General features: G+C 29.1%; 6 protein-coding genes across 19 annotated transcripts; 3 read left to right on the forward strand and 3 right to left on the reverse strand.

Moving 5' to 3' along the window:
- The first annotated feature begins 2,353 nt into the window (after positions 1 to 2,353).
- LOC126917184 (translation factor GUF1 homolog, mitochondrial) lies at positions 2,354 to 5,314 on the forward strand. The gene is made up of 7 exons (XM_050723792.1): positions 2,354 to 2,796; positions 2,917 to 3,729; positions 3,803 to 4,042; positions 4,157 to 4,422; positions 4,509 to 4,723; positions 4,819 to 5,031; positions 5,102 to 5,314. The coding sequence occupies exons 1-7, from the start codon at positions 2,723 to 2,725 to the stop codon at positions 5,225 to 5,227; spliced, it is 1,947 nt and encodes a 648-aa protein (XP_050579749.1). The 5' UTR covers positions 2,354 to 2,722; the 3' UTR covers positions 5,228 to 5,314.
- An 859-nt stretch (positions 5,315 to 6,173) lies between these two features.
- LOC126917214 (mediator of RNA polymerase II transcription subunit 21) lies at positions 6,174 to 7,237 on the reverse strand. 2 transcript variants are annotated; one of them, XM_050723861.1, is made up of 3 exons: positions 6,936 to 7,237; positions 6,757 to 6,865; positions 6,174 to 6,682 (listed from the first exon to the last, which is right to left on the reverse strand). In XM_050723861.1, exons 1-3 carry the CDS (start codon positions 6,975 to 6,977, stop codon positions 6,297 to 6,299), a joined length of 537 nt encoding a protein of 178 aa, XP_050579818.1. In that variant the 5' UTR covers positions 6,978 to 7,237; the 3' UTR covers positions 6,174 to 6,296. The 2 variants fall into 2 exon arrangements, with proteins under 2 accessions (XP_050579818.1, XP_050579817.1); XM_050723860.1 differs by having other exon boundaries at positions 6,757 to 6,868; positions 6,936 to 7,224.
- A 1,035-nt stretch (positions 7,238 to 8,272) lies between these two features.
- Positions 8,273 to 15,881, reverse strand: LOC126917176 (histone-lysine N-methyltransferase SETD1). Of its 3 annotated transcripts, none has more exons than XM_050723758.1 (10): positions 15,389 to 15,881; positions 12,592 to 14,345; positions 12,235 to 12,510; positions 11,829 to 12,140; positions 11,406 to 11,684; positions 10,616 to 11,244; positions 9,843 to 10,479; positions 9,150 to 9,371; positions 8,796 to 9,053; positions 8,273 to 8,571 (listed from the first exon to the last, which is right to left on the reverse strand). In XM_050723758.1, exons 2-10 carry the CDS (start codon positions 14,311 to 14,313, stop codon positions 8,398 to 8,400), a joined length of 4,509 nt encoding a protein of 1,502 aa, XP_050579715.1. In that variant the 5' UTR covers positions 14,314 to 14,345; positions 15,389 to 15,881; the 3' UTR covers positions 8,273 to 8,397. The 3 variants fall into 3 exon arrangements, with proteins under 3 accessions (XP_050579715.1, XP_050579714.1, XP_050579713.1); XM_050723757.1 differs by having other exon boundaries at positions 14,857 to 15,881; XM_050723756.1 differs by having other exon boundaries at positions 14,846 to 15,881.
- An 839-nt stretch (positions 15,882 to 16,720) lies between these two features.
- On the forward strand, positions 16,721 to 17,673 carry LOC126917218 (cytochrome b-c1 complex subunit 6, mitochondrial). The gene is made up of 2 exons (XM_050723870.1): positions 16,721 to 16,988; positions 17,382 to 17,673. Exons 1-2 carry the CDS (start codon positions 16,899 to 16,901, stop codon positions 17,553 to 17,555), a joined length of 264 nt encoding a protein of 87 aa, XP_050579827.1. The 5' UTR covers positions 16,721 to 16,898; the 3' UTR covers positions 17,556 to 17,673.
- LOC126917177 (rabankyrin-5) lies at positions 17,670 to 27,212 on the reverse strand. Of its 8 annotated transcripts, XM_050723760.1 has the most exons (15): positions 27,016 to 27,210; positions 26,849 to 26,917; positions 26,578 to 26,769; positions 26,330 to 26,519; positions 26,153 to 26,262; positions 25,814 to 26,073; positions 25,592 to 25,741; positions 22,377 to 22,780; positions 20,922 to 21,635; positions 20,392 to 20,664; positions 19,678 to 20,119; positions 19,348 to 19,545; positions 18,960 to 19,200; positions 18,103 to 18,358; positions 17,670 to 18,019 (listed from the first exon to the last, which is right to left on the reverse strand). In XM_050723760.1, the coding sequence occupies exons 3-15, from the start codon at positions 26,579 to 26,581 to the stop codon at positions 17,890 to 17,892; spliced, it is 3,372 nt and encodes a 1,123-aa protein (XP_050579717.1). In that variant the 5' UTR covers positions 26,582 to 26,769; positions 26,849 to 26,917; positions 27,016 to 27,210; the 3' UTR covers positions 17,670 to 17,889. The 8 variants fall into 8 exon arrangements, with proteins under 8 accessions (XP_050579717.1, XP_050579723.1, XP_050579722.1 ...); XM_050723766.1 differs by lacking the exon at positions 26,849 to 26,917 and having other exon boundaries at positions 26,330 to 26,516; positions 26,578 to 26,678; positions 27,016 to 27,212; XM_050723765.1 differs by lacking the exon at positions 26,849 to 26,917 and having other exon boundaries at positions 26,330 to 26,516; positions 26,578 to 26,683; positions 27,016 to 27,212.
- Positions 23,054 to 25,239, forward strand: LOC126917215 (uncharacterized). Of its 4 annotated transcripts, XM_050723864.1 has the most exons (4): positions 23,054 to 23,434; positions 24,177 to 24,353; positions 24,497 to 24,676; positions 24,758 to 25,239. In XM_050723864.1, exons 2-4 carry the CDS (start codon positions 24,299 to 24,301, stop codon positions 25,030 to 25,032), a joined length of 510 nt encoding a protein of 169 aa, XP_050579821.1. In that variant the 5' UTR covers positions 23,054 to 23,434; positions 24,177 to 24,298; the 3' UTR covers positions 25,033 to 25,239. The 4 variants fall into 4 exon arrangements, with proteins under 4 accessions (XP_050579821.1, XP_050579822.1, XP_050579823.1 ...); XM_050723865.1 differs by lacking the exon at positions 24,177 to 24,353; XM_050723866.1 differs by lacking the exon at positions 24,177 to 24,353 and having other exon boundaries at positions 24,524 to 24,676.
- Positions 27,213 to 27,464: the final 252 nt, after the last annotated feature.

The following is a 27,464-nucleotide window of genomic DNA, read 5'->3' on the forward strand; positions in this document are numbered from 1 at the left end:
CTCTTCCATTTCGAATAATATATACAGAGATACATATGTAGATTGTAGATAAAGTATGTTTAATCTGTATATTGCAGCTGTAGCAGTCAAATAATATTTACGTTTACTGCCTCGTCAATACACTATAGCAAAGCAGAAACACTATGCAATAAAACCACCAAATGGCAAACTTTCAAAGAAATAATAGAAAGCAAAATAACCTGCAATATCCCGTTAAAAACTCCTGAATACATAGAACAGGCAGTAGCAACATTGACAGCAATTATTCAAGAAGCAGCAAGGACAACCACTACACCCGAATCAACCACCTGACAAACAATAACAATTCCGCAAGAAATACTCGACAAAATGAGAGAAAAAAGAAAAGCAAAAGCAAAATGGCAAAAATACAGAACCCGAGAAAACAAAAAACACTTAAACAAACTTGCAAAGGAAATAAAAAACAAAATAAAGGAGCACAACGATAACGAATTCGAAAAGTTCATAGGGACACTCTCCACACACGAGAACACCAACTATTCACTATGGAAAGCCACGAAAAAAATAAGGAAGCCAATAATCGCCGTCCTGGCAATCAGAAAAGCAGATAACACATGGGCAAGAAGCAACGAAGAACAAGCTGAAGAATTCTCCAACCACCTCTGCAACACATTCACACCACACATTATCAACAACAGCAACCTCAAAAGTCATACGGAGGAGGATCCACAAACCACTATTACCACAACCGACAAGGAATACACCATACCTAAAACATCAGCACAAGAAATTAGAAACATAATTGATAAAACAAAAAACAACAAAGCACCAGGAATCGACCTGATCAATGGTAAAATCTTGAAAAACCTCCCGCCAAAAGCAATAAGCATAATGACAGTAATATTCAATGCAATTCTAAGAATTCAATACTTCCCCAAACCATGGAAATTAGCACAGATCAAAATGTTACATAAACCAGGCAAAGACCCGCACCAAACTGCATCTTACAGACCAATATCACTGCTTCCAGTATTTTCCAAAATACCGGAAAAAATAATATATTGCCGGATAAAAACAATAATAGAGACAAAAATACTAATACCGGATCACCAATTTGGTTTCAGAAACAAACACTCCACGATAGAGCAAATGCACAGGCTTATAAACGAAATAATAGTAGCACTAAAAAATAAAGAATACTGCACAGCCCTCTTTATAGACATAGAGAAAGCATTCGATAAAATTAACCATGAAAGTCTACTACAAACAATTAGGAAACAATTCCCGGAGCAAATACACCAATTAAAATAAATCCTAAAATAAAATCCTACCTAAGCAACAGAACCTTCGTAATAAAAATCAAGGACACACATTCTCAAGTTAAAGACATCAAGGTCGGGGTACCACAAGGAAGCGTCCTAGGCCCAATACTATACACATTATACACGGCGAACATATCAACAACTACCAACAGCACAGTATTGACATTCGCGGACGACACAGCTATACTAGTCAGGCATACTAACCCGGAAACGGCAGTCAAAATACTACAAGAACATATCATAAAAATAGAAAATTGGCTACAAGAAAAACAAATAAAAGCAAACCCCAATAAATGCAACCATATTACATTCACGCTACGAAAAAAGATACCACCAAACATCCTATTGAACGGCACGCATATAACACAAACAAAGCATGTCAAATACCTAGGACTCTACTTAGATACACAACTCACATGGAAACTACACATCAAATCAATAGTAGAAAAAATACAGAAAACAAGGAGACAAATGCATTGGCTAACAAGCCGAAAATCCAAATTAAGCATAGAAAATAAATTAAAAATATATAAAACGATCATAAAACCAATCTAGACGTACGGAATACCATTATGGGGAACGGCAACAATGAGCCATATAAACAAAATAGAGGTAATACAGGCTAAAATCCTTAGAACAATAGTAAACGGACCTTGGTACGTCAGAAACGAAGACATACGGAGGGACCTGGGAATCCTAACGGTCAAGGAAGAAATTAGCAGATACTCAGAAAAATACAAATCAAGAATAGCAACACACCTAAATCGGCTAGCTGCGGAAACGTACAAAACCATAAACATGGACAGAAGGCTAAAAAGGAAGCACCCAGCAGACTTCATAAAGGATATAACCTAGCAAACGCGAGGATGGTACCCCGCTAGGGATAGCCACCAACATGCTAATTTAACCGTTAAAAAATTCCACCAAATGTCCAAATTGGACAAATTGTGAATTTTAATAAATAAATAAAAAAAAAACCAACATGTTAATATAACTGTTAAAAAATTCCACCAAATGTCCAAATTGGACAAATTGTGAATTTCAATAAATAAATAAATAGAAAAAAAAAACTGCCTCGTCTCCTTGGATAGACACTATATATATAAACATAATCTACATAACCTCATTATTTGTTCTCTAAGTATCAATTTTGTTGATGTTATCGATGATTGACCAATGAAGAGACCAGTGTGAATTTAATTTTTAATTTTTTCATTTACTCATAAATATTGTTGACAATACAATTTAAAATTTTAATAAAGTACAAAGTAATGATTTAATCATTATATTATAACCATATGTGTGATCAAATCATCTGTATGAATAGAAACGAAAATAATACGTTAATAAAGCCAACTTATTGTATTTAAATTTTTATTTGCGCACTTTTGGTGCTTAAATTTCGACTGTATCATTTCATTATGAAGATAAACAAATTTATTTATCATGTGTGGTCACTTCATAGAAATTATAACATTAACCAAATACTCGTAAGGTAAATGTTATATCCATTTTTCATATATTCTGTACTTTTTATGTTTAAAATTCTAAATATTTAAAATAAAGTGATAAAATATTGTTCGAATCTGATATTAATCATGTGTTTGGTTTGTAGGCAACGTTTATATTATTTTAATAGATTTTATTCTACAAACTCAGAAGTTGCCAAAGAATATGATTTACCAATAGAAAATATTCGAAACTTTAGCATTGTGGCACATGTTGATCACGGCAAAAGCACACTTGCTGATAGACTTTTGGAAATAACAGGTGCAGTGAAAATTAATTCTGGTGAACAAATATTAGATAAACTACAAGTTGAGAAAGAACGTGGAATCACAGTTAAAGCACAAACAGCATCACTTAATTATACATGTAACGGAATTAAATATCTTCTTAATTTAATAGATACACCTGGTCATGTTGATTTCTCTGCTGAAGTATATCGTTCATTAGCTCCTTGCCAAGGAGTAGTTCTGTTAGTAGATGCTAATGATGGTGTACAAGCACAAACTGTGGCTAACTTTCATTTAGCCATGAAAAATAATCTAGTTATAATACCAGTAATTAATAAAATAGATTTAAAATTTGCCAAACCTGAGAGAGTTATAAATCAGTTAGAAACATTATTTGATATAACAGAGTCGGATGTTTTAAAAATATCTGCTAAATTAGGTACTGGAGTGCTTAAAGTCTTAGATGCCATAGTAGAAAGAATCCCACCACCTGATGTATGTAGAGACAAACCTTTCAGAGCTTTGATATTTGACAGTTGGTATGATAAATATAAAGGAACAATTTTATTGATATATATTAAGGAAGGATCTTTATCCCTTAAACTACATATTGTTTCAATGTATACTAAGAAGTCGTACGAAGTTAGAAATATGTCACTATTGAGACCTTCTGAAGAAAATGTAAATAAATTGTAAATATGAATTTTATGAAAATATTACATTATTAATTATATAACATAATATAATAACAATAGTATATTTTAGGTTTGCAGGTCAAATAGGATGTATTTCATGCAACATGAGATCTTCCAAGGAAATGATTATTGGAGATACATTACATTTAAAAGATCATGTTGCTGAACCTTTATTAGGATTTAAAACTCCAAAACCAATGGTTTTTTCAGGCGTCTATCCAATTGAAAAATCGCAGTTTGAAGTTATGAGAACTGCTATTGAAAAATTAACATTGAATGATAGTAGCGTTACTATTGAAATGGAAACTAGGTATTTTTTTCTAATATTTTCTAAGCCTATTACCTATATATACAGGTACAAAATAATGGACATATTTTATATCTACTTACTTTATTTAAGCACTTTATATCTTCTTTTTTTTAGTATAGCTCTTGGACATGGTTGGAGACTTGGATTTTTAGGTTTACTACATATGGAAGTATTTATGCAACGACTTGAGCAAGAATATGGTACATGTTCAATTGTGACAACACCTAGTGTTACATATAAAGCAAAAATTGTTGGCAAAAAGAATATTAAAGAGTACAGAACTGATATGATTTCATTCAACAATCCTGTAAAGTTTCCTGATCCTAACATTGTAGAAGAATTTTATGAACCTATGGTATTAGGATCTATTATAGCACCAAGTATATTTAATATATTATTAATTAAATTTTACGTATAATATAGTTAATTGAAAAAAACACTGATCAACTTATAATTTTGATACTAGCTGAATATGTGGGTACTGTTTTAAGTTTATGCTTTGAAAGACGTGGAGTGCAACAAACAGCAAAAGATATTGGTCATAATAGAACACTGTTTCAATTTTTACTGCCACTGAATGAAATTATTGTTGACTTCCATGATACATTAAAACGAACAACTTCGGGGTATGGTACTTTTGATTATGAAGACCATAATTATCAGCCTACAAATATTATGAAGGTAATTATAGTTATTTCAATATATATAAATGCAATAATTTTGTATTGAAATATTTTATAGTTTACTTCCACTACATTAATAACTGCTTGTTATAGTTAAATATTGCTTTAAATGGTAAGGTAGTGGAAGAACTCAGTACTATTGTACATATTAGCAAGGCTCGTACAACAGGTAGACAAATATGTGAAAAATTGCTGGATATTCTTCCACGTCAATTGTTTGAAATAGTAATTCAAGCAATAGTAAATGGAAAAGTAATTGCAAGAGAAACTTTGAAACCATACAAAAAAGATGTAACTGCGAAACTGGTAAATAATTTTTTTATATCATACATTGTATATTTTTATATATTTCTGTTATTCATCTTTTTTATTTCAGTACGGTGGCGATATCACTAGAAAAATGAAATTATTGGCTCAACAAGCACAAGGGAAGAAGAAAATGAAGATAATTGGAAAAATATCTATACCACGAGAAACATTTATAGATCTTTTTAAGAAATAGTATAAATATAAAAATTATTATCATTTTATCTTTTATATTTAATGTAACTATAGATGTATATCATGTCAAAATAAATTATTAAATATATTTTCATGTTACGTTTTATTTAGTTGCCACTTTCGGTAGCGTTAACTGACGTTTAATGCAACTGGCAATAAGTTCCACTTTCGGCTAACGTGCTATGTGCGGGAATACTGGCACGAAAGAGGATTGAAGTTGTTCGAAAGTAAATTAACAATATGTAATGATTTATTCAAATCTTACTCGATTTCGATATAGACAATTGACTGACAGGTTGACGGATATAGAATTCTTCGGTTGATAAAATGGTGATTCTTCAATTGACCAAATGATGATTCTTCGGTTGACAAAATCATAACTAATTCTTTGATACACAAAATGATAACTAACTCTCCATAATTATATTTATTACTAATTATTCGGTTGACGAACGATAATTAATATACTGACTTTCTGAGTCGCTACATTTATTTATATCTGTCGAAGATGAAAAAACGTTGAGGTCTTTCTTTTGAAAATGTTTAAGAAGATCCCCAACGTTTGTTCAACTATGTTTACCGACTTTGTTTACAATTTAAATTGTCTTAATATCGTTATATGTCTTATTATGTCTTATTATCGTTATAATATGTTACCGACTTTGTTTACAATTTAAATTGTCTTAATATCGTTATAAAAAAATTAGGTAAATATAAAAACATAGGTAAGTTTTAGCAAGATATAGCTTTTAACGGCTTTAACTGCCTTTCCCTTCAAATACTGTATACACAGTTTCAAATAAACGTTTTAAATCACCTTGATTTGAAAGAAATTACCAATTTTACTTTCACGCTACGGATCGCGCGGGGCGCAGGACGTGACATTTCATGTAACTAATTTTTTGCTATCTATAAATATAAAACAGATATATAATAAAACAGAAATATAAATATAAAACATATATTTAAGATTTATTTAATAATTTTAATATTTTGACAATGTTTACACTATTAGAAAAATTTATTTCTTTTATAAATTTATCAAAAAATCAAATTATAGTACAAATATATCATTGATTTACAGAATTAGGTGAAGGATCTGACAATTGATGTGTGCTATTCGAAGATACAGTATTTACAGAGCTTACATTTTCTTGTTTAAAAGTTGAGTTAGTGTTAAGATTAATATTAATTATAGACGTAGATGCTGGATCCTGCATATCTAATTGACTTTGAGCAATATCTTGCAAAGCAGCTTGAATCCTTTGCAAAAGTGCTTCTCCTTGTTTTACAACTTCCTCTAGTTGTTCGCCAGCTTCTTGGTTTTCTTGTTCAAGACGGTTAAGACTTGCGACTTGTAGTTCTTGTGATGACTCTTCACTCGGTAAACTTTCTATCAAGGTATCAATATCTTTTGCACACCTTGCTATAAGCGTTGCAAACAAGGCTGCATAATCTACAATGTAAGTATAATTCATATATAAGTCTGCCAATATGAAATTTAATGAAATAAATTATATATAAAAGTACCTTCTTGAGGTTGATGCGGTTGAGGTGTTCCAACACGATCAAAACCAGGAAATTTACTAGGTGTTGAATATTGTTGTAAAATGCCTACGCTGTTACAAAAATGTTCCGCCTGCTGGAATAACATAAAAATTAGATTGCTACATATTATATTTATTTACACAATTTACACAATCAATTACCTGGTTTATAGTATCTTGCAATTGTGTTAAACGATCTGCCATATTTTAAAAATATAACCCTTAAAATTATATTATTCCTATAATAACATCACTGTAATCAACTATAATATTCGATTTTTTACTAAGAAATGCGATTGTGAAGTTCCTCACTCTAAGAAATTAACTTTTATGCTGCGTTCAATTCCAATCTTAAAATTTGGTTGTTAGGTCTTGAATGTTGGCGAACATGTCATTAAAGAGGGATATTTCGAGTTCTGGAGATAGTTTGTGTAGGAGATATCTTGAGTTTTCCATATGAAAAACATATTCACAACTTAATTAATAAATTTTATTCCTTGTAATGAATATTAGAAAAACAAAAATTTTATCTCAATTTTATGGGAGGTTATTTTATTTTAATGACGGTCTTTAGGAAATGCCTAAGTATTACAAATAAATTTACATTTATAAGAAAAACCTTAAAGAGGAAGAAATAGAAAGTTATAAAAGTAAATAATAAAATAGTTACTCTGACTGATATATTCCATTTTTGAGGTAAAGACATTAAAATATGTATGTAATTATATATTACTAATATTAAAATATTCTGATTAATAAAATTGTTATGATATGTATTGTTATGAATTAAGTCACTTAAATTGTATTATTTTTGATATAGCATTATTATATAATTTTTTAAACGTTTATAACGCATTTAAGTATATAATTCTTTTTTATATATAAAGTATCGAAACATTTTGTTAGAAACAAAACAGAACATTACAAAAAACTTTTGTCAATTTTACATATATATATAGTCTTTATATTTTAATTAATTATGTGTCATTTAAATGCTTCTTTAAAAATATCCTTTATTAGAAACAGATGTTATGAATATGAAAGAAACACATAGAGACGATATAATAGTTCCTAGTTCTCAGTTCCTACTTACTGGAATGTTGCTGATCATTACTCTCAAGTGACATAAAAAAAGTCCCTAAACTTAATATATATTTGTACATATATATATATTATATCGACATATACATATTTTATTTATAAGAAACGTAAATATATAAAAATTATTAAAAAGTATTATATTTATAACTCGATTAAACTGACTTTGTTAAAAAGAATGGAAATTTTTTTCATTGTCGGTTGACACGAGCGCTTTTAAAAATTCTTATTTTATTTTTAACAGAAACATAATAGGAATAAAACCTTAAGTTATGTATATACAAAAACAATCGTAAATTATAAATATTTTATAACGTTCTTCAAATTCATTTTAGGTACTTAATGCAATTATCGTAATTATGAGGAGGATGTTAAAAAAGAGGAGTTTCATATTAACATAATTTAGCATTTTTCCATTGCATTTTATAAAATGTTTACATGGGGAAATATTTACAAAAATATGAGTAGGGTATGATGAAGTGTAGAAGACAGGAAAAGGGATGAACAATATAGTTTTATGAACGATTCAATTGAGAGTACCCCGACATTGAGGAGCTCCACATAGGCAAGGGATTTTATCATCTTCTAATGGAAATTTATAGTCGTACGTGATTTCCTCGTTAACTCCTATCGGCTGTTTACTATAGATTACAATTTTCTTTTGGCTTTCGATCGTAATTACTTTTGCATAACAATTCGGCTGAAACATAAAAGAAAATTAATAGTACGACCTATATCGTTATAAAAATTTATTTCACAGAGTGTCTCGATAATCGTGGTACAATTGTGAATTCTATGTAATGTAAAAAAGTGATTCTATGTAAAAAAAATAAATTGATTTGTTTTTTCATAAAGAATCGTCTACTCTGTCGATTTTACCATGATTATTGGAACACTATACACAAACACTACTACAATACTCACATTGCAGCTATGGTTAATGAACCGTGCTAAATTTCCGCACTTTGTTGCATCGATAATCGTGTCTAAATCAATACGGAAAAGGTAGGAGCTACCGATACCGGTAGCTTCGTACTGAGACTCTCGTAAATCAGCAACAACTGGCCTGATCATTTGTCCAACATATTCAATAACCATTTCATCAGCTGCGATTGGCTCCATAGCAAATAGACCCCAGTCATGTATACCAGATTTAGCAAATTTCAATTGTTTTTTCCTAAACTGTAAAATGAAATAAACGCATTTGATATCAATTAACTTTATAGTAGCTGAAAATAATTTAGAGCCAATGATCAAATAAAGCAATTGAAATCTTACTTTCAATTGATTAAATTTAAGAAGATCGCTATCAGTATCGATACCGAAAGCTGTTAATAATCGACGTTGATTACTTCGGGCCTCACGAGACAGAGCTTGCATTTTACCAGTTAAAGCTTTAGTATTGTTCTTTGGACCATTCATTATTCCATCACCACCAGCATAAGGACCATTACTATCCTCAACGTCGTTACTTCGTTGTATACTTTGCGCATAGTGATGCTATACAAAAATAATTTTATAGTAAGAAAGATATTAATGTAGTGGCTTATAAAAATATTCAAAACTTTTTATGAATATATTACATATGTTATACAAAACATTTTGAAATTTCATTAGCTGACTAGGTAAAATGTGAAATGAATTTGGAAATATACATATACGGAAGTAAGTTATATTACACTCTGCAAAGATCACCAAAGTATTTGAACAGCCAATTATTTGTTATACTAGTACAGCACAATAAAATAAAATAAAATGTAATGAATTGTAAAAAAATGTTTAAGACTCTTTCTTGTGATTTTAATTAGTCTCAAATTTTGCCAATATTATCGTGTCTTATTATAGTGTTAATGAAATTTCGAAATATTTTGTGTAACATATACATACATAAAAGTTATCTATGTTAATTATTCAAATATTTTCGTCGCCACTGTATGTTAATTCTTATATTAGAAGGTCAGTCACACATACCTTATGTTTAGCTTTTTCTCGTACATCAACCTTATAATATCCTTCTGTTCTTGCACTTCCACTCGTATGTAATCTGAGTTCATCTCTCTTTCTGCGTTTCGCAGGACTTGGAATATCAGTTGGAGGATGGTCAACCCAATGGGTGTCATTTAACCAATAACCTTGACTATCATCGGCCAATAAAGCCTCATAACTTCGTCTTAAATATTCTACATCTTCTGCATCTATTCCTCTGGTTAAAAATTCATACAAAATAGCCATCTCCGACATAAGGTCGCGTTCTTTGTATGTAACAAGTGGCTCCTCAACTTTCTTTGGATATTTCTCATAAACATATTCATTTTCAATATTCTCTTTCTCTCCTTCATGATTTTGATGAGCATGTATCTTCGTGTATTTATTGTATTTTCGTTTCTCTACTTTGTGTATCTTGTCTTTACTTTTCGATAATTTTATAATCTTTGAGGATTTAAGTTTCACTGGTTTCATTGGTGTCGAAGGTGTACGAATTACGGATTTCGCAATTTCTGATTGTGTTGGTGGTAATGAATACGAATGCTCCATAAACACTTGTGAAGCTTGAGAATTTTTAGGACTCTGTTGACCATTAAGTCGGAGGTCAGCTTCAGCTTGGTACCTAATTAATTAAAAACAATACAACATTATATTTTATGTAGTATAGTTAGTATAGTTATGTAGTATAAAACAATACTTTTAGGGAATATATTTTTATTTTGATCAAGTTTAGATTTATAGTAAGTAATTTTACGCACCTTAATCTTCTAATTTCTAAGCTTTCTTCCTCTGAATCGGTGGTAGGTATTTCACTAAACATTTCGATCTTTTCTGATTCTTTTAATATAGGTTCATCATTAATGTACTTAGCAGACATAGTTTGAAGAGCTCTAATAATATTTGGTTGTACAGGTCCCGGACTTCTATGCCTTATAATATTATCTTGGCCAGCTAATGTTATCAAAGCTTCTGCTGCAGAATTTTCCATTTTTTGTATATCACATGGTTCTTGTTTACCTGGTGCTACTGAAGTACTCTTTACTTTTCTTTGTATCTCATCTTCCACATTCTTTGTCTCCATCTCTTCATGCACTGTTCGAACCTTCTCAAGATAATCCTCATTGACAGATATTTCATTTGTCTTCTCAATGTTATCTTCATCACTTTCATATTTTAATGGAGATGATACAGGGCTAGCTTCATTATCACACTGTGGAAATTCATTCGAATTTACATCTTTTATTTCAATATTAGGTACTGGTGTCTCTCTACCAGTAGGGGTTGGACAATCTAACGATCTTTGAATTGCAAGTTCCATTAGAATATCAGGATCTTCACTGTTACAGGCCAGTGGACGATGATCTGACAAACGACTGTCTGTATCTTGCTAAAAATAATAATTATTTCTATGAAAAGATATGAAAAATTATCATACATGAATATTTAGGAAAATAGTTATAAGTTATTTAGTTATTATATATTTTACATAATTATACAATTTTATAGCTACAAGAAAATAGTTACTTGTATTTTTAATAAATTATATACCTCATCTTCAAAATTTCCAGAACATACTTCTTCATCGGAACTATCACTCGAACTACTGGAAGATTCACTGCAACTCATTTCTTCACTACTACTCTCACTCGACGAGGATGACGAGGAAGATGACGAAGAAACGCTTGGAAGAGAAGTAACTGGCCTTTTAACTTTTTGCACTGATGCTAGGTCAAGATCGCTATCGCTTCCTATAAGTTCTGTGTCACCATGATCAGACTGACGACTATCTTCGTCCTGTGGTAATGGGCTTGGAGCTTTGATTTTGCGCTAATAGTATAAATTTTAAGTAATATGTTAAATAATGTGTATGATTACTTTAAATAAGTACTTTATCATTATTTTATATATTATTAAATATTTATTATACATAATATCACTAAAGATAAACTTTCATATAATGAAAATAAATACCCTGAAAGAAGGCATCTTTGGCATGCTGGCTCTAATGCCCAGACCAAATCCATCATAATTAAATCCAAGTGGAGTTCCTTGTTCTAAAAGTAATGATAATCCTTGAGGTTTCTGTCCTTCTTCCTTATTACTGTTATTAACAATGGTGTTCTCGCCTCCTTGATTTTGAATTTTCTCTGACTTCTTTTCGTCCCACCATACTTCGAACAGTTTGAACGCAGTATTTTCAATCATCTTTTTGTTAAAATCCCTTTTTAGAATTTGTTTTAATTCATTTACAACTCTGTTTAATACACCATTAATAGTAGGACCCTAAGTGTTCAGAAATTAAGTTATAATTAAATAATATTCAAATTGATCAAAATTGATATTATATCATATTTGCACTTAAGAAATATATATGTACTTGTGGATTATCTTTCGTAATATTATGATTTGCCATAGCATGAAGTCTCGATTGAAAAGATGGATAATAATTAGCTCCTTGATGATTCCCTACTGTGCCAGAAAATGATGTAGTATTTGGTTGATAATGACTTTGTAAATATGTTGTTCCATAAGGGTATGGATATTGTGCTGGTCTTGGCCAATGGTACATATCACTGGTAGAATAATGAGTTAAATGTCCAGGATAGCCAGCTCCTGGATATAACTGACTTGTAGGTTCTGTTTGAGCTATAACCTGTATATTTAAATAATAAGATACATGAACAAATATTTATATTCATAAGTAATATTTAATACTCATAGTGCTAAATATTACCTCTTCAATTTTTTCATCCCCTGAACTTAATGGACTTAATGACATTCTATCATCATCTGGTGGAGGTGGAGGTGGTGGCTCCTTTGGTGGTTCTGGTTCAATTTCATCTGGTGCAGGACTATAGCTTCCCAATAATGCTTCATCTTCGCTCGAACTTATGACGCTACCTAAATCTTCATCAACAGAAATTTGATTGATGCTATTTTCATGCACTTTCCATCGTTCCTTATTCCTTTCTCTCATTTTTTCAAAACATGATTTGTATGTTTCATGAGAGAGAAAAGGGCTTGGTGGTTCTGAGAGCATCTCATTATCTGCATTTATAGACTTTTTTTCATCCTCAGAATCGCTACCAAACTGTAGGAAAGGTGGTGCCATTCCTCCTGCTTTGTCTTTTAATAACATAGCGATTCTAGTATCCAAATCTAATGTTTTACGAGTTTCTATTGGTGAATCTCGTGATGAATTTTTTGTTACATTTTGATTTTCTTTCTCTTTCTTAGGTGTATGATGTACCTTTACATTAGAAGCCTTAGAAACTGAAACTGGATTAGAATTAGAATTATCTAAATTTGTCCCATGTTGAACAGGCCACATAGAAGATGATGTATAACTTGCCGTCCCTGTATTATTTCCCCACCATATACCCGAATTTTGCTGCATTGAAAGATTTTGCGATACATTTTGTGGCATATTTGCTAAATAATTATTTGGAGGTTGATGATGATAAGTACTATAATAAAAATCATAATTTGTAGCTGGAGTAGAATTTTGAGAATAATTACTAGAATAATTTAATTCACTAGGCGCAGTACCATATCCTAAATCACTTCCTGCACTGCCACTAGGAGTAGGATAATCTCTATATTTGTTGTATCTTGAGTTTTCTATATATATATCTCTTGATTTTTCTATATTGGATATCTTTTTATTACTTCTGAAATCATCTCTTTCTTCACTAATAATTTTTTCAATTGGAGTTTGCTTTCCTTGATCATTTTCACACTTTATTTCTTTCTCAATTTTCTTCTCTGGTTTTTTTTCCATAGTTAATTCATCATAGATCTTTTTACACTCCTCCCCAAATGCATCAAGAAATACTTTTAAAACTTTACCCATCACAGACGTGTTATTTAATTTTTCTACACAAGCTTTTGAAGCTTTCGTAGTTTCAAACACCACTCTTGCAATTCCAAGATGCTTGTTAGTTACAGGATGATAATAAACAATAAGTTCTTCTACAGCTCCAAATTTTTGAACCATATCCGATAAAAAAGTTTTATCAATATTATCATTTAAATGACAGAACGTTACTTCAAGCGGAGGAGGTTCACCACAGTAATTAGAGTCAATCTTAAATCTAGGTACAGGTAAGTCAAGTTGTTCTAAACGTGTCCAAATTCTTGTTAACTGAGATCTAGGGTCCCGAGGTTGAACTTCAGGATAGGTTGGATCTCCTGGAACCATGCCATCATATCTATATAACTTTGTTGCACCCTTTACCAAGAATGGATCAACTAATAACTTATAATTTCTTGGTTTCTGAGGCGTTTGAACCACAGATGTATCTTTCTGCAAATGCAGTGTATGGGTATGGCTATGTTTTGATGATTGACTGGAGTTTTGAGATATATTTTGTAAATTTCCATGTGAGTGACGATGACGATGCGAATGTGCATGTGAATGTCCGTGTCCATGCCCATGTCTCTCCATTCCGTTCATTGCCTCCAAGCATTATCCACTCATATAAATTGCTGCAAATAAACGTTATTGATAAAAGTTGTATTACATAAAAAGCACATTATATATATCAAAGTTTCCAATATAAAATATATAAGCTTTCTTGAATTGTTCGTAAATATGTAATGTAATATAATGGAGTATAAAAATGCATACATATAGTAATTAAATATACAAAATAGTGGATCTTAAGTAATTTAATTAAATACATAAATAATTATAATTTGACATTATACATACAGAATATTAACATAAAATGTCATATTATTACATGTAAGATTAAAAATTATATTATTAAATAAAGATTGAAAACACTAATATATATATTTTTTAATATATAAAATTGTGAAACTATTAAACACTTAAAAAATTAAAATTACAAATAAACAAAAAATTAAACAAAATTAGATACACAGTCATCATTCTTAAAATAAAATATATGAATTTAAGTTAATACAAATAATATTACCTATTAATATGAAAATTAACGTATATTAAAAAAATTTACTCTTACTTTTAACTTACGTCCAGTTTGTTTTTGTTTGTCAGGTGAATTGCTTTGCTAGTTAATGCAAGAAATTCATGTTTCAATAAAACATAACCTTAAACATTTCGAAGTTTTTAGGTTGGAGTTTAGTACGAAGAAACAATATGACAATCATTTCGTGAAAAGAATTCTTTCTATCATGTCCTTCAAATTGATTTTCTTGTATAAATTTCGATCGAGTCAAGACTTTTTTGTGGAGAAACACAGCCCTTAAATTTTACAGAGGTATGTTCCGGTTTTTTCAAAAACTTGTAATTTTTCAACTTGCTCGTATAGTGTCGTATTTACTATATGGACGTGATTTATGCATCGGCCTTGATACTTGTTTTTTCTTTATTCTTCGTTGATTTTTCTTAATGAAAAATATACGGATTTATTGATACTACCTCTCCGACACACCAGCGCAAAACTACCTCAATGTTTGACTGTTAAGCACAACGCACTGCGCCCTGATTTTCCTAAATTTTCACAACTAACAATCAGTACTACAAACAACGGTATGCAAATTACCTAATTCAGTGAAACTTATTCCACTTGAACATAATCTTTAGGATGCATTTATGGTTATTCAACGAAATCATAGCTTTAACAAAACTACGCGAACAGAGATTCAGATGACGCCATCCTTGTTATAAAGAACATGACGGTTCTTTTAATCATTTTACTAAACAAATCATATTAACATTTTCTACGAGAATAGATATTTTTATGTTATCCGTGAAATAACGTTTCTAACATTCTTCGATGAAAATTGTTACGTTAAAGTATCCAAAATGAAAGTCCAAAGTAAACGGATAACGGAGCCAAAATATTCAACATTTTTTTTCGTTTCCTACTCTGTCTTGATTCACAAATTTTCGTATAGTTGAAAAGATAGTCGAAAATCTCGCCTACCGCTGGCATTCTATATATTTACCAATAATTAGCAAAGGTAATTAAATGCTTAACGACAGTATTGCAAAATAATTGCTGAAAATCTTCTTCCCATACAATGTGTAGTATTTAATCCACGTATTGGTCAACCTTGATCTAAGAGAATTTTCTGGCTACCTATTAGCAAATCAACTTTCTGCTTTCAAAGAAAATTGCGCATTATAATGCGCACACGAATATACATATACATATGAATGTTTTACTTCACACAAACTCAATTTTTTAATATAATATATTTTCTTCACCGATATAAATTTAAAAATAAAAGGATTTAATATCATAAAATAAATATATTAATAAGCAAATTACAAATGTGCTTATCTTTATATTCATTATTACAATATATAGGGTGTCCCAGTAATCATAGTACAATCGGCAAGGGGACGATCCTATGTAAAAAAGCAAGTCGAAAATGTAGAATAAAATTTTTTCATATGCCGCTTCTCTTTCAAAAAGATCTAATTTGAAAATTTGTTAAGTATACTTGAATTTGACCAATTCTAAATTGGACAAGAGTGTATAATCGATAGGAGATTGTTTTGCACGTGGAAATAAATCGAAAATGTAATCAAATACTTTTTTGTGTAATGCTTTGCTTGTGAGGAAATGATATTTGAAAATTTATCAAATATGCGTACAAAAAAATTTTACTCTACGTTTTTTAATTTTTTACACATAGAATCGATTCGTCAGCGATCACGCTATAATTAGTGAGACACTTTGTATAATCATGTTTATAAACGAAATATAAATAAAAAAATATATAATTAATAATTAAATTTTAATAAATTAATTCATTCATTTTCATTTCAATGGAAATGATTTTATTCGTCCAAGATATAGATTAAATGTTTTTGAAATTTTATTCAGGTATTGTTGCAATTGGTTAAATTCATGAAGATTTATAGAAATCGCACCTAAGCTTCTTACACTGCCGTCAATTATGGCCCATCTGTAAGACATGCAACTCTGGCCAACATTTTCTACAGATCTATTAAATTTTATAGAACAAGTCGGAAAATTCGGTGCCTATTTAAAATTAGCTTACAGTAACCGAGTAGGTTGAAATAAATATTACCTTAAAAAAATGTCTTTCTTACAAAATTTTCTCCAACGTTATATGCCAACTGTAAAAGCAGAAGAAGAAGAATTGATTGATCCTCAAAAAATACTTCGTGTAAGTAAAAATTGTTATATAATATTTGTTCCCAATAATTAAGAATTTCATATCTCAAGTTTTAACGTTCGTAATTATTATTCGTTATTGTAATTACTGTTTCGTTTTATTCTTTTAAATGTGATCATCCTATCGTATATAAGTCAAAATTTACTTGTATGAAACTATTGAAAGAATTTTTGTTGACATGTAATCAATTGTGACAAAAATTAAGTAACAAAAAATTTGGTGTATATTCATTTATAGTCATCTTTTTTTTACAATTAAAATCTGTTTGTCAAAATAGTTAATACAATGTACACATATAATATATTAATTAAATTATATTTGTAAATATTAGCTATAATTAAAACATAAATTCAATGTTAGAATACATGATTATTTTCTTCTTAGGAAAGATGCTCAAGACAACCTAAATGTACCAGTTTGCAAGAAAAACTGGACATTTGCAATCAGCGCGTTAATTCAAGGAGTAACACAGAGGAAACCTGTATGGAAGAATTAATTGATTATGTAGAGTGTGTAGATCATTGCGTAGCAAAAACACTTTTTAGTAAACTTAAATAAGATTATGTTATTTAAAAATGTGTGATCTTTATTATAAAATATGTTACAAATTAATTCAATGCATTGTAGATGAATAAGTAATGCTAGGAATAAATGATAATATATCAATAAATATTAACTTTCATCGACTCTTCTTTCATCTGTATTTAAAATTTAATAGCTATAAATTTAACAAACTTTTAACAAGAATAATCATATAATACAGCAAAATATATATAGTATGATTCACACAAAATGATATAAATTTTTGGTATACTTTTCTATAAAAAATGCATACGGAATGATATTTATTTTATTTACATATGAATATGTATTTTTTTATTTATTTCTTTGTTCATTCAGCACCTAGTTGCAATACATCAAAACATACTGCACAAACACGCACAGGTTTATTTAATCCAAATTTTACGATTGGAACGTCTTGATCGGAGCATTTATTACATAAAATTCGACCACAATGGCGGCTAAAAATAATAAAAATAATTCACTTTAGGTAAATCTTAAATACACTGATTTATAAATTTATGTAAGTTCAAAAATTCTGTACCAGTGATGTTTTCGCATTGTAAGGGAAAATTTTGTACCACATTCCAGACAAAGATCTTTATCTGCCCATGGTGCTTCTTGTGTCAAGGAATCTAGTAATCTGTATAGTAATTGTTTTGTTGCTACTTGATAATTGAAAATTGTAATGCCTTCTTTATTCATAGAACCTAGGCATGCACCAGCCTTTACCAGAGTACGACAAAGTTGACCATTTCCTTTCATATAAGCTATCAGTAATGGAGTATTGCCATCCAAATCTTGAATAAAATACATATCGTTTTATTTAGCTTATAATAAAATAATATTGCAGTTCTATTTAAAAATAATCTTATAATTTAATATATATAATACTTTCTGTATCATATGAATAAAATCAATTATTACTATATTGTTCAAATATAAACAATCACATATATATATATACATATATGTACAAAAATATATCAAAAATTTAGCAGAAATACTACTTTTTTCTAATTAACCGCATGAGTCTCAGGGGTTTTTGAAAAAAACAGCGCTTATCTTAATCGATTGCGAAGAGAAATAAGCGGCACAATAGCGCTTGTCATATTTGTTATTTTATGAAATATATCTATATTATTATATATGCGTAATATTAGTTTATAAATATTTCAAGTTTTGTTCAATAAAAATTAACATAGATAACAATGAAATGAAAATAGATAGGATAACAATGAAATATAAAATACCGTCAGTCGTCCATGGCGTTCAAATGTACTGGGACTTCTCGACACAAAATCTAAACAGCGCGATCGCGCTGCCTGGGGCTCAAACGGTTAAATATTCTAATGTAAATACTTCTAATATGAACATATTAATATTTTGATGTATCTTTACCTGCGTTATTTACTGGATATTGTGACATACATTCCAAGAAAAGTTCACATATAGTTGCAGCATTATCTTTTCCACACCTAGCTAATTCGTGTAAGGGATTTCTTCCTTTAAGATTTACAGCCTCTGCATCTAATGTACATTCAGTCAAAAGTGCTCTTACCACTGATACATGACCTTCTCTTACAGCTACATGCAATGCATTGTCACCATCTGCATTTACTGCATCGAAGTTTATATTGTTCTATAATAAGAAAGTAAATATATTCAATTATTTTCTGTTATAGTCAACTTATAACTAAAGATACATATATTTCATTTAATAAGATTTCTGAAGTAGTTTATTTTATAATACCATTTAGATCAAACATATAGATAAGTTCATATTCACCTGCAATAAAGCAGATACAATTGCTGCATGACCAGCTTTTGCAGCAGCATGCAATGCAGTATTTCTGTTTGCATCTGTATCATTAACACGTGCACCAGCCAATATTAAACTTCTCACTAACATTTCATTTCCAGAAACCGCAGCAAGATGTAAAGGTGGAGTTTGTGTAACATCATGAACTCTGGAATTTACGTCTACCTATAAAATAAGAATCATGAATCATTTTATTGCATATGTATTTTGTTTGATCAGTTTTTTAAATGCGTCAAAATTTTTATGAGATAAATATAAGTTCAAATGCATTTTAATTACTACAAAAACAATATTTACCTGTATAGATAATAGAAATAATATGCTTTCCATGTCATTCTTTTGAATAGCAGTATGTAAAAAATTTCTGCCTTTATTGTCATATTGTTCAGCAGCTTTAGGTAGTCGTTCCAATATCGCTTGAGCAGCTTTGTTGTTTCGAAATGTTAAAGCTGTTGCAAATGGTGTTAAACCTTTCTTATCTCGTTTATTTAAATCTATATTAGGATGACAAAGTAGAAGAGAAATAATTTGTGAATGTTGATTTTGTATGGCAACGTGCACTGGAGTTTTGCCCTCAACATCTCGTGCATTCACATCAGCACCATGTTCAATAAGTGTCTGTACAACTTGTTCTAAACCCCACTGACAACATAAATGTAATGGAGTACATTCATCCCTTGCTTCATCACCTCCAATACCATCTGGGCCAAGTTTTCTAGGTGTGTTTAAATCACAGCCACTGTAACATACGTAATTTTAGAATTTAATTATTACAATTTTTAATAATAATAAATAATAAGAAAAGATATCTTTACAATTTTTAATAATAATTATATAGAAATCTGAGTACGTCGAATTAAATTAGAATTACGAAATATTTTATTATATTTTCGATATTCTTATATAACTACATATTTTCAAAATTCTAATTGGACCAAACCAAATATTGAATATCTTGATTTCAAATTCTTATATATTTTTAATAATTACATATCTTAATATGTAATATACCTTCTTATAAGGAACTGTGCAATATCTTCTTTGTTGTGGTCAATTGCTTTGTGTAACAATGTTTGTTGGCAATCATCTGGACCAGGACCCCAACAGTCAGTGTCTGCTCCATATTTAACTAGAATAGATGCTACATCCTCTTGATCTGAATCCAGTGCATCCCATAATGGACATCCTATAGAAGTATCTACTCCTCTTTTACAAAGTGCTTCTACAACTTCACCCAGTCTACAGTGTATGGAAAGTTGCAGTGGAGTTTCTCCATCTGCAGTTCTGAGTGAAATAAAGTTTTTACTGAATATCACATAATTAATAAAACCATTTGACAATAGATTATTTAATGATTTTACGTTTTGTTTTATTTATATTAACGAAGCAACACAGATAGTTATAAAATTACTTTGATAAAATTTATCTTGACCTGAAATTTCTTGCAATATCTAATGTCAAAGAGATAAACGCCATTAAGTCAAAAATAAAATAAATAAAATACAATTGTTTCTAAAATGTTTAATATCAATGCTATTTACCTAGTATTCATATCGGCACCATTTTCTAATAAAAAAATCGCTGTCGCCGAATCCTCTTTTAATATCGCTTGATGCAACAATGTTAAACCATCATTATTGCACTTATTGATATTTGCTCCAGCTTTTATTAAAGCCAAAACTATATCTTTGCCCTTCTTAAATGGAGCCTTAATAGCCAAACTTAAAGGGGTTTCATTCACGTTATTTTTTAAATTCAATTGGGAATTCGAATTAGGTGCATGTAACAATTCCATTACAATATCAAAATACAAATTGGAAACAGCAATATGTATCGGTGCATCGCCAGTAGACAATGCAACTTCGTCGACTGGGAAACCAGTTTTCAATAAAGCTCGCGTTAAATTCTTCGAACCAACTTTACAAGCTTCGTGTAAAACCAAATATCCATCATTATTCTTTTGCATTAAGTTATCCTTACAATAATCGATTAAAAATAATGCAGCTTCTTCTTTATATTCTCTTATCAAAACATGTAGTAGAGTGTCCCCTGTATTCTTATATACAGGATTCGGAGTTGCACCTTTGATTAAAAGTTTCTTAGCAAAAAATCCATTAAATGGATCTGTTTTCATTGCGATACACAATGGAGTATCATTTTCATTAGTTCTTTTGTCCAAGTCTATACTCTGACATTCTAATAAGACATCAAAAAGTGGTTCATTTCTCTCCTGAATACAATTATGTAAGGCAGTCCTGCAAGAATAGGAATCAACAATAACATTTATAGAAGGTGTCTAATTTTATTTATAAGTTTAACGCTTTTGACACCTTATTATAAGTAGATTGCAGATGTTCATACACTTATGGGAACTTTTAAGCTATAAAAATACACAGGTTGCACATAATATATAAATATATGTGAAATATTTACAGGGATAGATTTGGATTGGTGGAACATCTAATAAGAGACTGTAAGAAAATAGGAAGGGGAGTTAGCATAGAGGATGTGGTGAGTGGAAAGAAGGACAAGAGAATAGAGAATTGGATTAGGAATTTAAAACGGAAAAGGAAAGTGAAAGAGGAGAGTAATAAGAAGTAGATAATAACAAACAAGTTAACATTTAAGATGGAAAAAGAATGAAAAGAGAGAATAAATAAAAGAATGTGTAATTTAAGTTGATATTGTGAATTAGGACAAATGTAAAACAAATCTAAATTTCTTGGCTAATATCTATATATGTGAAATATCCAAAGTATAGTACTTATTATATTTAGTAGGTAAAGTAAATCTTTGTATGGGTTCCACTTCAATTTTTCATAAATGTCTGCAATCTAATTATGAGATAATCTGTAAAACTAATACAGTTTTTTTTTAAATTCCATCAAAGTTCTAGCTATAAATTACTACTTTTGAATCAATTTTAATTTTAATTTTTACAGTGACTTTCAATGAGATAATCAAGTAAAAATAATTAAATAGTTAAACAATTATACCATCCTCTGTGATTTTGTAAATTAGGGTCAATACCAGCATGAAGTAACCTGGATGCGACTGTTAACATATTTTCTGAATTATGTTTTGTTATTAAATGTAACGCAGTACATCCTTCAAGTTCTTCGGGATTTTTTATATCCTTCACATTTCGGGTAAGTTTCATGGGCTCGCATAATTCTTTCATATTTCCATTATTTTCTAGCTGTTCTATTATGAATTCAGCTGAATAAGAATCTCCTTTAAAAATAGCAGCTTGGAGTAAAGAAAGACCTCTTGAATCTTTTGAGCTTAAATCGGCCCCGTGTTCAACTAAAGTGCGCGCCAATGATGGTTGACGAGTTTTTAAAGCAACTTCCAAAGGCATTTCTCCTTTATGATCCAAAGCATTAATGGCTTTCGTTAACTAAGACAATAAAACATTTAATTATACAATGATATTTAGAAAATATATATAATTTTTTCATTCAATATTGTATAAAATATTTCTTATACATATATATTGTTCCAAACCAATAATTTATAAAGAAAGACATTTTTAGTTGAAAGTTTAATTTATTTAATTCATGATTGTATCTGATAAGATTAAAATAATAAAGTTTTATTTAATGAAATTGTAATTTAAAAGGTTCGTGATATGTAATTGACTGAGAACCACTGTTTTGATTTTATGCAAAAGATATACGATGCGGTACGCCCGACGAAACGGATGTTTGTTCATGCACGTATTAGTGCTAGTTACATACATACATAGTTAGTATTAAAGATTACATAAACAATGTGAACGATTAAAACGGGAAGGAATATAAAGATACACTGATTCAGCAGAAACAGTCATTTGTAAAGGATAGAAAAGCCATGATGTGGCGTGTGATAGGCTCATCTAACAGTCAGCTTCCGATTAAAGGAGCATATTTCTTCGTAGCAGAACGGAAAACAGTTAATCAAAATCCTACGATTGCTCTATGGCATTTAGTGAATATTAATAAAGAGTGCTGTTTAAGAATGAGTGACAGTATTTAGTAAAATATAGTTGAAATGATCTCTGATGGAATCGAACGTAAATATCGAATTTCTTATGATATTTTGAATTTTGAAACATTTAAGAACGAATTAAGTGCAGATTTTTTCCTACATTTTTCAATTAATATTTGTTTAGTTAAATTCACATAAATCAGTCTTTTTCATAAAAAGAAATTAATAAGTATCTCTTATTTTGTACTGATCCAATTATTTCATAAATTAAATATAAAAAATGTATTTTTCATTGTATAAAAATAATATTACAATATATTGAAAATTAGTGCAACATATGGTTTCATTATATTGATTACAAATTATGATATAAAAGTTATTTGTAACATTTTATAAAAATCTAAATCACTTTTAAAGTTTTTTGTTTAAAGTAAAGGGAATATACAAAACATTATTGTTTTCCTTTAAATAAGTTATTGAGGTTATGCTTATGCAAATATTATTTTTTAACAGAAAGATGAAAATATATAGAACTAAATTTAATTAAATCTATTTTTATATACTAAACACTCATTCTGTACATCAAAAGTGATTCGCTTAAACTAATTTTAATGAATGATTTTCTTATGAAAATTCAGATACAAAAATAATTATTTTATATTATATCTAACAAAAATATACAGCTATATGCATCCAAATGAATATAATAATTATTACGATAATAAAAAATACAGTTAATTTGGAATCTTTATATTAAATTATTTTTATTTTTGAATGTCATTTTTAATAGTAACTAAACTTATTGTTGATAAATAAAATTTTTTCAGGTTTGCATAATGATGATGATAAATTGAACTATGAAATAAATAAATATAAATAAAAATTGTGCTAAAATTGGTGTCAATAGTATTATTGTATTCTAACCATATTTTGTTTAATTATAAATGAGATGACTTTCCAAATGCATTCAAAAAAGATCTTATTAATTGCTATAGTTTTTCTATGTATGTTTACATTTAACTTATATATTTTATCTTTATATCATATATTATCAAATAATTTATGTTCACATTGAAAGCATTTATTCTTTACTGTTTAATAAATATTTTTAATAATATTGTATGTCTGGAATATTCACTATTTTTAGTTACATTAATAATGCAAATAACTGCAGGAGGTATTGCATGCTTCAAATGTTATGCATCACAATCAGGACATGAAAAAACTGATTTATTATGTTCTCATTTTGATGGAAGTCCTAGGTTTCAAGTGTATTGTCCTTCGTCCACACTTTGTGGAAAAAGAACAATTTATTCTAAATTCAAAAGTAAGTAAAGTGCTGCTATATGTAAATTGAAAAAACATGTTTGGAATATATATATGTTCATTAATTTATCATCTTCACCAGCACCTATGATCACAACTGTAGAAAGGGACTGTGCACCTCAAAAACGTACAGTATTAACCTATAGTGATAATAAGTGGCAAAACAGAGAGGAAATTGTAACATCAGCTTACAAAGAAGGTTGCTTTATTGGTGAAGATAGGGGAGCACCAGCAGGTCCATCAGAATATTGCTTTTGTGGTCACCATTTATGCAATTCATCAGAACCAACCAAAACCATCAATATGTCTTATATTTTTATATTAATAACAGTATTACTGTTTGCAACACTATTATGATATCCTTTCTCTAAGTACTTATTATGGTAAGAAATTTTTTTAATATAAATATATAATACATATATGTATTTCAGTACTATTTAAAAATAGCATAAAAAATGTTATAAAATCGATATTTGCTTTACTTTTTGATATTAATCCTTATAAATTATGAGATTGTAAATCAATAAACACATCTAAATAAAAAAACGAAATAATTTTTCTGTATCATCTATAATTATTGAACTATATTTAGTAATTTACTGTAATAATTTTCTGTAATAATTATATATTCCAATTATAATTATATATGATAATTATATATACCAAATAATAATTCCAAAAATTAATTCCAATAAAGTTTGTTACTATTAATATTTATAATACAATAACATAAGCTATGAATGTCTTTAATTTACTACATAAATATTACTTTACTATTTATAAAAATTAAAGAAATAATATGGAAACACCAAAACATTTGTTATTATAAAATCTTGTAAGTATGTTACACTTACAAGTAAGACCTATTATATATAAATAAATAGACATTTGTAGTAATTTAAAATATGCAACTTACCCCTGAATTATTTTCCACTAAATATAAAAAAACCACATCTTCTCTCTTTAGTCGAACAGCGGCATGCAATGGATATTTACTTTTAGTCTGTAATAATTTGTATAATAGAGATCCAGGCATTTCTTTAAAGTCTTCTCCTGTTAAATCTTCCTAACAACATGAAATTTTGATCAGTTAAGAAATTGAAATTACACAATTCAATATATGTTCTATCTCTCTTACCCAATGTGCAGAAATCAAAGAACTGCAATGTTCTTTTAATTTCTGTGCGCCTAATTCCTCAGCAGCTGCGTACAATTGAACACAATCTTTGAATCCTACAATTCCAATTAAATATTTTTCACACAGTTCAACTAATTCTGTCAGCTGAAAATTAGATGCTGCTTTCATTAATTCTAAAGTTAAATTTTCTTGAGGGACCTTCCCTGTGTATATCCATTTCAACAATATTAATCCAATCTTAGGTTCCAAATAAGTCCAATCTAAAGAAGGTGTTTCTTATTATATCTATATACATGTAACTTTTCTTCATACATTTCTGTTTATATTTTAATGCTTTACCTAAAATGGTCACTTCTGATAGTGTTCCTTCACTGAAAAAATCTGTTCTAGCAGACAATATAAATTTATGTGCTGGTATTTCCTGATTTTTCAATTTGATGATCACATCGCTAAAAGATATATGTTTATTAGTGACAAAGCTTATATAATAAATTATGATCTGAAGAAGTTATAAACCTATAACGTTGTTGACTATATAGAGATCCAATGGTTGTCAAAAGTCTACCAATAAATCCTGTATCTTGTTTATTTGCAGCAACAATTGCATATTCACGTTGAAGTTCCGTATTTGTATTGTATAAATTAACATACTGCTCCCTTAATAAAGATAAATGCTGTTGCCACTTTTGAGCCTCTGTAGAATCTTCTGAAATGTATGAAGTGTAAAACAGTCTATAAAACGTAAATAAACATTTTGAACTTACCCATAATTATTATGAGCAATTATTTTTACTCTTCTTGAACGTAGTATGAAAGTTATTGCATGTCCGGCTTTTTACGTTAGTTGATATTTGTTCAATATAATCTGTTCTACGTGATAACGATAAAAAATAGATAATAATGATCAAAAGTTTCTACGGGAGATCTCGGAAAATAGTGTCAATGTTTCGTTTATGCTAAAAATATATATTAATAAGATTCTAACACGTATTCTACGCCCACGTACAGTATTCATTACATTTGTAATTCACATACATATTTTTCTTTCTGAAGAAAATGTAGCCACACTTTTGAAAGACAGAAAAAATTCCTATACAATTTAAGCTACAAAAAAGTAGAAATCTCTCTTTCGTTAGTTTCGATCATAACGATAGTGGTATTACATACGGACAAATTTCTTATATTATGTTAATTATAGTCACCTTTTAGATTCTATTCGGTGCATGGATCTGTTAAATCATAGTTCATAACACAATAATGAACGATGTTATACAAATTCATGGAACTATTATATCAACGTTTCGATAAAGCTCATTCCCCAGATTTAATCTAGTTATATTAATTATATGTAAAATAAAAATATAAAAAGATACATTTTTATAGGTTTACATTTTAAATATATTTTGAATAAAATCATGATATAATTCAAATATTCAAACGTTATTTAAAAAATAGATATTATAAATATTAATGACTTTTAACAAAAATAACTAACGACAGATAAAGATAAAATAATTAACAAGTTTAACTTTTAGAAAAGATATTAACTATAACTGTAACTTTATATCGGAACATAAGTTATGTAACTATCTTTCTGGTAATATTTCAATAATACTATTTACATCAAAAAGAAAATTTGACATCACACAAG

This window comes from Bombus affinis, chromosome 6 (assembly GCF_024516045.1).
Source record: "Bombus affinis isolate iyBomAffi1 chromosome 6, iyBomAffi1.2, whole genome shotgun sequence".
Taxonomy (NCBI): domain Eukaryota; kingdom Metazoa; phylum Arthropoda; class Insecta; order Hymenoptera; family Apidae; genus Bombus; species Bombus affinis.

What these genes read in the sequence shown, in the direction of transcription:
- LOC126917215 (XM_050723862.1), top strand. Translation starts at nt 24,412, where the DNA reads ATGTTCACATTGAAAGCATTTATTCTTTACTGTTTAATAAATATTTTT. An exon ending in AATTTATTCTAAATTCAAAA is followed by an intron (nt 24,677 to 24,757) that starts GTAAGTAAAGTG and finishes CATCTTCACCAG; the next exon opens with CACCTATGATCACAACTGTA.
- LOC126917218 (XM_050723870.1), top strand. Translation starts at nt 16,899, where the DNA reads ATGTCTTTCTTACAAAATTTTCTCCAACGTTATATGCCAACTGTAAAA. An exon ending in ATCCTCAAAAAATACTTCGT is followed by an intron (nt 16,989 to 17,381) that starts GTAAGTAAAAAT and finishes TTTTCTTCTTAG; the next exon opens with GAAAGATGCTCAAGACAACC.
- LOC126917177 (XM_050723763.1), bottom strand. An exon ending in TATTTCTATTATCTATACAG is followed by an intron (nt 19,546 to 19,677) that starts GTAAATATTGTT and finishes CTTATTTTATAG; the next exon opens with GTAGACGTAAATTCCAGAGT. An exon ending in TTGTATCTGCTTTATTGCAG is followed by an intron (nt 19,201 to 19,347) that starts GTGAATATGAAC and finishes TTCTTATTATAG; the next exon opens with AACAATATAAACTTCGATGC.
- LOC126917214 (XM_050723860.1), bottom strand. Translation starts at nt 6,977, where the DNA reads ATGGCAGATCGTTTAACACAATTGCAAGATACTATAAACCAG. An exon ending in TGCAAGATACTATAAACCAG is followed by an intron (nt 6,869 to 6,935) that starts GTAATTGATTGT and finishes ATGTTATTCCAG; the next exon opens with CAGGCGGAACATTTTTGTAA. An exon ending in ACCGCATCAACCTCAAGAAG is followed by an intron (nt 6,683 to 6,756) that starts GTACTTTTATAT and finishes CTTACATTGTAG; the next exon opens with ATTATGCAGCCTTGTTTGCA.
- LOC126917176 (XM_050723758.1), bottom strand. Translation starts at nt 14,313, where the DNA reads ATGAACGGAATGGAGAGACATGGGCATGGACACGGACATTCACATGCA. An exon ending in CTGGAAATTTTGAAGATGAG is followed by an intron (nt 11,245 to 11,405) that starts GTATATAATTTA and finishes TATTATTTTTAG; the next exon opens with CAAGATACAGACAGTCGTTT. An exon ending in GAGAAAAAGCTAAACATAAG is followed by an intron (nt 9,372 to 9,842) that starts GTATGTGTGACT and finishes ATTTTTGTATAG; the next exon opens with CATCACTATGCGCAAAGTAT.
- LOC126917184 (XM_050723792.1), top strand. Translation starts at nt 2,723, where the DNA reads ATGAAGATAAACAAATTTATTTATCATGTGTGGTCACTTCATAGAAAT. An exon ending in ATTAACCAAATACTCGTAAG is followed by an intron (nt 2,797 to 2,916) that starts GTAAATGTTATA and finishes TTTGGTTTGTAG; the next exon opens with GCAACGTTTATATTATTTTA. An exon ending in AGCCTACAAATATTATGAAG is followed by an intron (nt 4,724 to 4,818) that starts GTAATTATAGTT and finishes TGCTTGTTATAG; the next exon opens with TTAAATATTGCTTTAAATGG.